Here is an 11,910-nt window from a genome sequence, read left to right on the forward strand (position 1 = left end):
CAGCTCCGCTCTCCCGGCTGACAGTTTCCCTCTAAATTTCCTTTATAGAGTAAGGGTGAGTTCACACATTCAGGATCTGCAGCAGATTTGATGGCCCAGATTGGATTTGCTTTAAATCTGCAACTTCAAATCTGCTGCAGATTCTGTACGTGTGAACGCATCCTTAGACAATCAATTTCACATTGTCTATAGTCACCACTAGGGGGAGCTCACTGTATACTTTTTTATTTTTGTTCCTAGATAGTGGATAATGACAACAGGTATAAATCCATCGATGGAACCGACGAGAGCTGTGCCAACTGGATGAGGTCAGTGTTTTGTTACATTGTATCATTACGAGTTGCTATGATTCCTATTGCTATTAGCTGTTGTTACATTCACATTTTTCTATGCTTTCTGATGATCGTAAATCTTGTATTTCAGGAGTCTAAGAGTATATCTGGGATTGTCTGTATGTGTAATTCACTAATGATCAGCCAAAAGGGATTTTAAAGGAATATTCTGTAGACATTTATAGATGTAAAATAGTTGGGCTCTATAGGAATTAAAGGCCATACATTGGAGCCCTCATAATCCTCTTAACGTGAACCAATCACACCTCTGTTCTCCAGATTCGTGGTGATATCTCGAGAGGAGCGGGAGCAAAACCTCATGGCGTTCCAGCACAGAGAGAAGATTTACTTTCGTGCGTGTCGTGATATTCAGCCCGGGGAGAAGCTGCGGGTGTGGTATAGCGAGGATTACATGAAAAGGCTGCATAGCATGTCTCAGGAGACAATCATCCGCAACCTCAGCAGAGGTAAGAAACGTCACCTAGAACCCTTATCCATCTTGATCTCTCCCTTCTTTTTGAATGTATCTAAATTAAAGGGAATCTAATATGGATGTTTTAGAACTTGAATATTTAAAAGTGATTTCCACTCAAAGCTTAAAATGGGCCAAATGTTTGTAAACCAGAAGTAACAACTGAGGAAAAAACTTTTGTAATTATATTCATTGTAAAAGGGCAGAGATATAAGCATTTTTCTATTCGGTGGAGGCGGCCATTTTGTGCCAACATCCACAGGAAGTGCCACTCTATAGGTTTATATTAGCTGTAATTTAGTCAATCTGTTCCAAGATTTAGAAAGTAACACTTTATCATCTGAGATCCTAAATTAAAAGTGACAACCACTTGCACTTGCTCTTATCCCTTTAACAAAATGGCTGCTGGAACACAAACAAAAAAATGTCAATATCTCTGTAAGTAGAAGTCATAAAATTACCAAACTTTGGATTTTTTTTTTAACTTCTGATTTAGTGATGTGTGCTCGATTTAATATAATACGCTAAAAGTCACTTTAAATTACACTCCAGTACTATAGATACTGGTAATTCAGAGTTGGACTGACCCATCCAAGGACAGGGCAATCCCCAGGTGGATCGATACCTAATAATGGAATCAAGTCCCTAAAGTGCCTATGAGGTTCAACATTGTTTGCAATGCATATTAAAGGAACATGCACTTCTACTACATAGCTGTATGGTGAGCTTCATATCACGTCTACCCTGCTCATTGGCTCACAATTAAGTGGGAATAACATGCATTATAGATTCCCTTTATCTCTGATTCTTCTCTGTATATGTAATGGTTTTACAGTTATGCACCATGTGTACCTAGCTTTCTTATAATCAATCAATAAGTTGGAAACCAAATGTTATGTATATGTTCTGTTATGTATGTCTGTTTCTGAGAACCTCAGGGGCGGTGCCTAATAAAGAGATTCAAAAGACTCCAAAGTGAGAATCTGTCATGCTCTGCCCCTTATATTATTGCACAGACCTCACGGCTGTGTAATTTTTAATTTCTCCTGTGGGGGCGCTGAAGCATAATTAATCACATGCTGACCTATTCCTTCCCAGATTGCAGCTGGGAGGGAATAGGGCCTAGCATTGGCTCAGCTTTCTGGGGACTTGAACCCTAAGAACAGAAAGGGCTTTAACTATTTACTGTTACATAATTGTTTCTATACTTTTATAGCTCTTTTGTCGTGTTTTAGATTTAAAATAAGTATTGTGCATCTAGAAAACTAATTCTTTCAGCAATAACGTATATACGCAAATATAAGAATTGTTGTAATATATCTTATCAGATAAAGATGCTCAAGAATATTAATTGCTAAATTGTGCTAAATAAATCAGTTTAGTCCTGTAGCTAGCCCAGGCAGCATCAGGTTATCCTGAAAAATTGTCACAAACAACAGGTATGCTTAAAATAAAATTTCTGTGCATTTTCTTAAAGAGAAATGATGGCCATTTCCTCTGGAGTCAACCTGTAGAATTTATCTTTATTCCTAAGACTTTAATAGGGGAACATGTGGCAAACTGGTAACACACCTAATTTTCCTTTCTAGGAGAAAGAGGTTTGTTAAGGGAAAACAATGACAGACTCTTGGAAAACCAGGAAGATGTGAAGGGCCCATTTCCACTCACAGCCCTTAAGCAAGGGAAGAGCCTGTACAAGCGGAGCTGTGAGGAGGGGGAGCTAAACCCTCATGCCAAGAAGAAAAAAATAGATTTAATCTTCAAAGACGTCTTAGAGGCTTCTTTGGAGTCCGCTAAGATGGAAGATCATCCCTTGGTGACCAGTAGTCCTATACTGGGGAAGAAGGTTCCTAAGTATCAATATGAGGACCACGGAGATAGATGTAAAACAAACCAAAAGTTTTCTGCCCAAAACCAAACAAGAATTGAGTGGAAGGTCCCTCATGCCTCTGCTCAAGGTCAAGACAGGGAGACCAACTTAACGGAAGATGACCTGGAAGACCGCTCTTCTATCAAAGTGGAGAGTCCTGATGAATTCTTGGCCGTTGGAGATACAGACGAGATCCCCACCACTTCCTTCTGCCCAAACTGCATCAGGTTAAAGAAGAAAATCCGGGAGCTTCAGGCCGAGGTGGAAATGCTGAGGTCTGGAAAGGTCCCAGAAGTTCCTCAGATGCTTCCTCAGAAAACTGAGGTTCCAGAGTTTTCAGATACTTCAGGTATGGACTCGGCACTTGCCTACAGTTTATGTTTAGTATTGTTAGTTCTGTCAGTGTCGTAGGCTGTACAATTTTATAGGATAAACTAGTTTATGGCTAGATGTTTTTGTATTTTTGTCAATTTTTTTTCGTAATTAAAAACTTTTTAGTGTTCCAGGGTCACATGGTGCATAATAAATACATTCCAACATGCTTCTTAATCTCTTTACTACCTGTCTTTAATTTTTTTTCTTTCCACATCCAAGTGAATTCTTTTGGGTTGATGTGTTTGTTTTTGTTCCCAGCTCCGGAAAACATGTCCATCGCCCCCACCATGATGGAAGATGATGATCAGGAAGTAGACTCTGCAGATGAGTCGGTCTCCAATGAAATACTGGCATCTGCCGATGAGCCTTCTAAGATGTCCGCGGCCTCCGGTAGACGGATCCGGCGTTTCAAGCAAGAATGGTTAAAAAAGTTCTGGTTCCTGAGGTACTCGTCTACGTTGAACGAGATGTGGTGTCACGTTTGCAGGCAGTACACGGTGCAGTCCTCAAGGACTTCAGCCTTCATCATTGGTTCGAAACAGTTTAAGATTCACACGATAAAGCTCCACAGCCAAAGTAACCTCCACAAAAAGTGTTTGCAGCTCTACAAGCTCAGGATGCACCCCGAAAAGACAGAGGAGATGTGCAGGAACATGACTCTTCTTTTCAACACAGCATACCACTTGGCTATGGAAGGCAGGCCTTATTATGACTTCCGACCTCTAGCAGAACTACTGAGAAAGTGTGAACTCCGTGTAGTCGACCAGTATATGAACGAAGGCGATTGTCAAATCTTGATTCATCACATCGCCAGAGCACTTCGAGAAGACTTAGTAGAGCGTATTCGACAATCCCCTTTCCTAAGTATTATCTTGGATGGGCAAAGCGAAGACCTTCTGGCAGATACGGTGGCAGTCTACGTCCAGTACACAAGTAATGACGGTCCACCTGCCACAGAGTTTCTCTCTCTTCAAGAGCTGGGCTTGCCTACCACTGAAAGCTATCTTCAAGGCGTCGACAGGGCCTTCTCAGCTCTTGGTATCCGTCTGCAGGATGAGAGGCCCACTGTTGGGTTAGGAGTTGACGGAGCCAACATAACGGCTGGACTAAGAGCAAATATGTATATGACAATCAGGAAAACCTTGCCTTGGCTACTGTGTTTACCATTCATGGTGCATAGGCCCCACTTAGAAATTTTGGATGCAATAAGTGGAAAAGAACTTCCATGTTTAGAAGAATTAGAAAACAACCTGAAGCAGCTACTCAGTTTCTATCGGTACTCTCCCCGCCTGATGTGTGAACTTCGACTTACTGCCGCAACACTTTGTGAGGAGACAGAATTTCTGGGTGATATTCGGGCAGTAAAATGGATTATAGGGGAGCAGAACGTGCTAAATGCTCTGATCAAAGACTACCTGGAAGTGGTGGCCCACTTGAAAGACGTCAGCGGTCAGACCCAACGAGCCGACGCCTCAGCTATCGCATTAGCCCTCCTTCAGTTTCTCATGGATTATCAGTCGATTAAGCTTATCTACTTCCTTTTGGATGTGATTGCGGTTTTGTCCCGTCTGGCCTATGTCTTCCAGGGTGAATACCTCTTGGTGTCCCAGGTGGATGAGAAAATAGAAGAAGCCATTCAAGAAGTTAGTCGCCTGACTGATTCTCCTGGCGAGTATCTGCAGGAGTTCGAAGAAAACTTCAGGGAAAGTTTCAACGGGATCTCCTTGAAGAATTTGCGCGTGGCCGAAGCAAAGTTTCAGTCCATCCGCGAGAAGATTTGCCAGAAGACCCAACTTACCCTCGCCCAACGGTTTGACTCCCGTAGTCGAATATTTGTCAAAGCTTGCCAAGTTTTCGACTTGTCCATGTGGCCCCGGAGCACGGAGGAGCTCATAAGCTATGGAGAGGAAGAAATGCTGCAAATATACGAACACCTGAGTGGCATCCCGTCATTTCTTTCGGACTGCAGGGAGGGTACCGACACCAGGAGCGGTCTGTTGATGGAATGGCGAGAGCTCAAGGCTGACTACTGTACCAAAAACGGTTTCAAAGATTTGATAGGCCATATCTGTAAGTACAAACAAAGATTCCACCTCTTAAACAAGATAGTACAAATCCTAAAAGTCCTTCCCACTTCTACGGCCTGTTGCGAAAAAGGTCGCAATGCCCTTCAGAGGCTACGCAAAAACAACCGCTCCAGGCTAACGTTAGAACAGCTGAGCGACCTCTTGACCATAGCGGTGAACGGGCCATCCATCTCTAATTTCGATGCCAAGAGAGCTCTGGACAGCTGGTTCGAGGAAAAGTCAGGGAATAGCTACTCCTTGTCGGCCGACATGCTCAGCAAGATGTCCTCCCTCGACCAGAAACCCATGCTTCACTCTATGGAACTCGGCTCTGAGTATTACCAAGACATTTAACGTTACTACAGCCCTGAAGCTATTGGATATGTTTTTTTTCTATCTATACTCTAAGGTTTTGGTATATTATAAAAAAAATTATAAAAAATAAATATATATAAATATATATTATATATATATTAATAGAAAAAAATCCCACTAAATATTTACAAAAAGACTGAGCCTTTTATTAGGAAACCTCACAGATCGTATCACATTTTTCATCTATGGCAGCTGGAATTAAGGGGCACGGTTTCCTTACGGCCAAAACAGGACAGAGAACCCACAGCTCTCCCGAAACCCTTTACCCCGAAGCATGTATATCCCCACCAGGTACCTTTTTGAAGCCCCTTTTTTGCTGTTTTTATTATTTTTATTTTTTTTAACCCCTCCAGTTTGTTTATAGGTCAGAACAAAGGTTGTATATCGAGACCCTGGAAAGTCCAAATCCACATAAATCATGAGGATTTTGTTTTTTATATATATATAATTTAATCTATGTTTTATCCTAATTTGTATTCTGTATTATGTTCAGAAATATGTATCTACTATATAGTATCACCGAATGGGCAAACTTTTTTTTTTTTCTCACTGCCTCTCTGTCCCCCTGGGTACAATGGGGGTGCTTTCGGGTCCAAAGCAAGCTAACCGCACCTCGGGGAGACTCTCCGTTCTAAGGACAAACACTGTAGAGGTCACCCCAATGTTTATGACGAAATCACTTTCCTTTCCGACACTTACAATGTTTTGTAATCACACATAATGTATACTTATTGTATTGTTTGGGGGGAATTTTATGGCAGAGTTTATGTTCTAAAAACTTTTTGTTGAGTTTTAGTTTTTTTTCTTAATCCTGTTGTACTGTCTTCATCTGTACAGATGTAGCGACGCTGAGTTTGCTATTTGACACAATTTACGGTGATATTACGGAGAAGCAGTATCTGTAGCTTTCGGAACAGAACGTTAAATAGCAAACTCAGCTCTGCAACGTCTCTATATTGCTGCAGAGTGAATTCATTTTGTGAAGAGAAGAATAAGCTAAGGATGAGTTCTGGGTTGTGCCGTCTATGAATACCTTCATATGTTTCCTATCACTGTTGAGGAAGTTTTTTTTTTACGTTTATAAGAAATATAGAAAATAAAATCCCTTAAAGGGGCTTTCCTGACGTAAACATTTACCACAAAATAGTCGATAAGCAAGGATTTTGCTACAGGGGTGCAGAGGTAGTCGCCTCACTCGGACCATCACAAGGTGCGACTGCTGCCTCTCCACATAGTCCGTGTTGGGCCCTTCACCAGGTTTTGTATTGGATAAAAGTGGCAGGGTTCCAACTTTCGGGACCTTCAGCAATAGATGAAACAGGGGACCTTAAAAGGGTTATCCAGCTTTAGAAAACATGTCCGCTTTCTTCCAGAGACAGCGCCACTCTTTTCTCCAATTTGGGTGGAATTTCGCAGCTTCATTGAAGTGAATGGAACTTAATTGGAAGCCATACCCACTGGAGACAAGGGTCGTGGAATGAAGTGGCCATGTTTTCTAAAGCTGGAGAACCCCTTTAACCCCAGTGTATCTACAATAGACTTTTCGCAGTCCCTAATGCTAGCAGTTGGTGGGGGTCCCAGTGCATATGTGATAAATGTTTAAAGGGGTTATCATAAGATTAGGACCTGTGCAGAGGATAGATCATAAGTATCTTATTGCTGTGACCTCCTCTGATCACGATTAAATGGATCAGCACCATACATGCTCAGCCACCACTTTATTCATGGATGGATGGAACTGCTGAAGATAAGAGTGTTACCTTGTGATAACTCCTTTAAGGCTGGAATACCCCTTTAAAAAGATTGTCTTTTCTAGTCTCCTCGGGGGACGTCTGTATGCCCTATTAGGGCCTATAAAAAGGGGTTGTCCTCGTGACTCCGCCCTTTTAAAGCAGCACTGTCACTTTTCTAAACTTTTGACATGTTGACCGACACCCGGTGCAATCGAAACTCTTGACATGTCTGGACGACACCTCAAAGGTTTAGAAAAGTGACAGAACCAATATAAGCTTTCCCAGTTTGCCCCATTAAACTGCGACTGACTGAGAACTCGAATCCTTTCCAAAGCAGCTATGTTCTGTCCTGTAATGTAAGATGTGAGGCCGGACTCTGTCACCCTGGTTACTAGCATGCTGCAATACGCAGGCACCCTTTATAAAAAAAAAATATTAATAAAAAGACATAAAATGCCTACAGTAAGTTCTTTGTGTCCCATATGTGTATTTTACGTCTGTGTCAGTGTGTCTTGGCACCCAGCTGAGCAATTTATTATACCCATTCATTTGCCAGGCCGATGGATAGTGATGTCACTGTACATAGAATCCCTGGAAAAAGGTATGGACTCTCCACACATAGAGGATGTTCATTCGACTTCAGAAAATTCACAAATAATAGATAAGACTCATAATAATATTTAATAACAGAACATCCTGGCTTCATGACAAGTCCCTCGAAGGATGGAAGGAAATTACAGTATATATAAGTAAAAAAAAAAAAAAAAAAGCCCCACTACACTATGTTACTAAGGTTTATAATTCTGCAAGCTTCAGAGCTGAAATCCTCTAGCAGGAAATAATTTTCTTCGTATTTATCATTGTGGGAAAAACTAACAGCCTTTGCATTATAGGATCTGCGTTAAAGCGGTGTTTGCAAACATTTTATATATTTTTTTTTTTAAACTCAGTTTTATTAAGGATCCAAACAATAAGAACATTGTTACATATATTACATAACTGCTAGTATTAAGAGCAGATCAACAGTAGCGTCAGGAGTTCTATACAGCTATGAAGGACGCAACCAGCGCCCAACAACATACAAAAACAGTCAGGTAACAGAGCAACATATTATCCAAAAATCAGAATACAAATGTCACATTAGCAGTAGGTCTAAAACTGTGCACATACAGCGTGCATAAATTAAGTCGGACCCGCACCCTCCGAGGCTATTGTCAGTGGGGATTGACACCATGGATCCCATATTTTATTATACTTCTTAGGGCACTTTCTGTGCTTATAAATCACTTTCTCGTATGCGGCAATTGTATTAATAACATTTTATATATTATTGGGACTGTAGAAAAATAGAAAAAAAGCTATACTTACCTACCCCGATACCACTATAACTACTGCTCGGCTCTTGCCGGTCCTCTACCTGCCTGCTCATCCAATCACTGGCCAAGACAGGACTCCGTTACAGCCAGTGATTGGCTAAGGGGGCAGGTCCTGCTCCAATTTCTCTTCTCAGAAAGAGATAGAAAGCATGAGCAACAGAGGTAACAGGACCGCAGGGGATTGCGGGTAGGTAAGTATAGCGTTTATAGCTTTTTTTTCTGTAACCCCAGCAATATATGCATTTTTCAAAATGTAGGAATACCCCTTTAAGCTGTTTGGGAGTCAATGAACTGGAAAAATTGTGAATACAGCTCTGGGCTCAGTTTTGTAAGTAGATTAATTCATTAGACACAATGAGGGAGATTTATCAAACATGGTGTAAAGTGAAACTGGCTCAGTTGCCCCTAGCAACCAATCAGATTCCACCTTTCATTTTCCAAAGAGTCTGTGAGGAATGAAAGGTGGAATCTGATTGGTTGCTAGGGGCAACTGAGACAGTTTCACTTTACACCATGTTTGATAAATCTCCCCCAATGTAAAATGGCATTTAGATAGATAATATGGTTACTATGACACCAGGTAATAGATAGCTGGAGACAGACTGGTTGCTAGGGAAGCCCTGCTGACAACCCAACCTCCTGCATTGATTCTTCTTAAAACTTTGTTGCCCATAGCAACCAGTCAGAACAGAACTATCATTTCTCAAAATTCTAGGTAAAATAAAAACTGCATTGTGATTGGTTGCTATGGCCAGTGATGTGTCCATAGCAACCAGCCTGTCCCACACAACCGAGCTAGATTGGCACCATGGTGACGGCAGAGGAGAATAAGCTGACATTCCCTATCTCAGATTACTAAGAGTATTTGACAGATTCGGTGCACTTCATGAATTTTGGGTCTTTACAATTAGGCCGATGACCCGAACTGATCACATGTACTAGTTTAAAGGAATGATCAGCGCCAATACAGTGCTATGTTATGCCAATGCCCAAAGGGGGCGGAGCATGACAAAAAGATTCTCTGGTGATCATTGAACATTGTGTCATGCTCTACCCACCCCCTAGGGTGCCAGACACCTTCAATACACTTGTTCAGCTGACAGTTACCTCTCCTGTCCTCCCCATAGACAGTTTTTGTTGGGGCTTATCTCTCTGAGAACAAAAGGATCAGGTGGCAAAAATCCAGCATGCCAAACTCTTCTCTACAGCAACATTATCTGTGGTTGGGGTATCGTACGGCCCCCATACACCTTGTACTTTTAGCCTATCCCAGCGGCTGTGGTGGCTTCAGAAGACGTTAGTATAAAGTGCAGGGGCATCGTAACACAGTTATCACTTCGAAGGAAATTCTGGGAAAATTTTACTTTTCCCCATTCCATAAGAGAGGGGAGAAGTAGGAGATCGCAGCAGATTCGACCTCTGAACCCCCCAGCGATCTCCGTATCGGACCCCGACGGTTCTATTCTGAATAGAGCCAGTATGGGTCGGTATGTGACTGGCGGCTCTATTCATTCCTATGGAATGACGGAAAGAGCCGAGTTCGCCAGAAGAGCCCTGTATTCTGCTCTTTCGGTCGCTCCATAGGAACGGCTTCTTTGTAATGAATAGAGCCGTATGCCACGTGACCCGCAGCTCTAGGAGAACAGGAGAACAGCGAAAAAAATTCCAATGAAGTACTCAATCAAGAGTCTCCACTGATGCCCCCAAAAATTTAAATATGCAAAACAGTTGGCGTTGGCAACAGGCTAGAGATATCTGGCTATCCCGTGTTTTGAGACTCGTAACTGAGGCTCCACGGACTCTTGTTTTGCATATTTAAATTTTTGGGGGCATCAGTGGAGACTCTTGATTAAGTACTTCATTGGAATTTTTTTCGCTGTTCTCCTTGAGTTCAGTGATTACTGTGTTTTGTTGGTTGATTTTTCATTGCCCCAACTAGCCAGAATCCTACTCCACACTGATGAGGGGCAAAAACCCTGAAACGGCTGTCTGTGGATGGAAGCCTGCCTTGGCAAGCCCTTGTCATGATTGCAATACTCGCACCTTGAGTTAGACATTGACAAAAAGGGGCCACCCTGTTGTTTCCCTGTCTATGTTCCAATACTCGCAACCAAGTGGGACTTAAGGGGTTATTTATCAGGGTGGTGTGGTGCTCTCCCCATCATGGAGGCACCCCGTGGCAACAGGCTAGAGATATCTGGCTATCCCGTGTTTTGAGACTCGTAACTGAGACTCCACGGACTCTTGTTTTGCATATTTAAATTTTTGGGGGCATCACTGGAGACTCTTGATTGAGTACTTCATTGGAATTTTTTTCGCTGTTCTCCCTGAGTTCAGTGATTACTGTGTTTTCTATGGAGCCATTAGAAAAAGCCAAGTACAGCGCTCCTCTGGTGTACTCAGCTCTTTCCATCGCTCCATAGGGTCACGTGGCATACAGCTCTATTCATTACACAGAAGCCAGGGCCCCATATGGACATCAGTGGGGATTACCGAGGTTGGACAGAGGTCCTACTTTGTTTTTTTTTCCTGTAATACCCCTTTAAATACTTGATTTTTTTTCTGGAATACTCCTTAAAAACGTATTATCCCCACTGTATGGGGGGCATTAGTTTTAGGTACAACTGATGCTATAATACAGTCATTATAATCTTGCTATGTGGCAGCTTTAAACAAAATTATATATATATATATATATAACGACTTGTCCTGAACAATCAAAGCATTTTTATTGGTGAATATATGTAAGATTGTATGTCACATAAGGATGAAATACAAGAATTTTCCGAACCAGTGTAATGTATAATTATCCCCTCCAGGTGGCGCTGTTGCTGGCTACAAAATGTTCAACATCAAAGACTCTGCAGTTGTATGACATAAATACTTCTTGTTATGTTAGATCCGGCTGTCCTTGGTATCACACGTTCTGTCTTTATGGGGAAAAGGGGTATGCAAATGAGCAATCTCTCGCTTTAGGAAACCACACGCAAAGTAGAGTTAAAAAACAAACAAAAAAAACATACTCACCTACTGCAGTGGTGCCCTCCTTCGGCTTCTTCCTCTCCCTACCTGCTTTGCAAGTGCTTGAGTGACATCACTCATACGCCACACTGGGCCATGTTTAACTGTATGTGCTCCTGATTAGGAGCGCATATATTTAAAGGGCCAGACGCAGCACCCAGTAGTACTTACCTGTTGCTGCCACTGACCTGAGGTAGCAAGCAGTACATCCACGGGCCGATGGGGGCCCGATCAATAATGTAAAGGAGCGCCGATCTGCTAGATTGGTGCTCGTTTACTGGGCCTATTCC

At 42.1% G+C, this 11,910-nt stretch overlaps 1 protein-coding gene across 3 annotated transcripts in view; it reads left to right on the plus strand.

The window, feature by feature from the left end:
• Positions 1 to 7,683, plus strand: part of PRDM11 (PR/SET domain 11) — a 33,721-nt gene extending 26,038 nt beyond the window's left edge. For 2 of the 3 annotated variants that reach the window (XM_069965153.1, XM_069965154.1), the window contains 4 exons: positions 241 to 308; positions 612 to 799; positions 2,394 to 3,023; positions 3,308 to 7,683. In XM_069965153.1, the coding sequence (XP_069821254.1) occupies positions 241 to 308; positions 612 to 799; positions 2,394 to 3,023; positions 3,308 to 5,469 (3,048 nt within the window). In that variant the 3' untranslated portion in view covers positions 5,470 to 7,683. The remainder of the gene's footprint in view (positions 1 to 240; positions 309 to 611; positions 800 to 2,393; positions 3,024 to 3,307) is intronic. The other variant, XM_069965155.1, reaches the window with a different exon arrangement.
• Positions 7,684 to 11,910: the final 4,227 nt, after the last annotated feature.

Source organism: Dendropsophus ebraccatus, chromosome 4 (assembly GCF_027789765.1).
Source record: "Dendropsophus ebraccatus isolate aDenEbr1 chromosome 4, aDenEbr1.pat, whole genome shotgun sequence".
Classification (NCBI taxonomy): domain Eukaryota; kingdom Metazoa; phylum Chordata; class Amphibia; order Anura; family Hylidae; genus Dendropsophus; species Dendropsophus ebraccatus.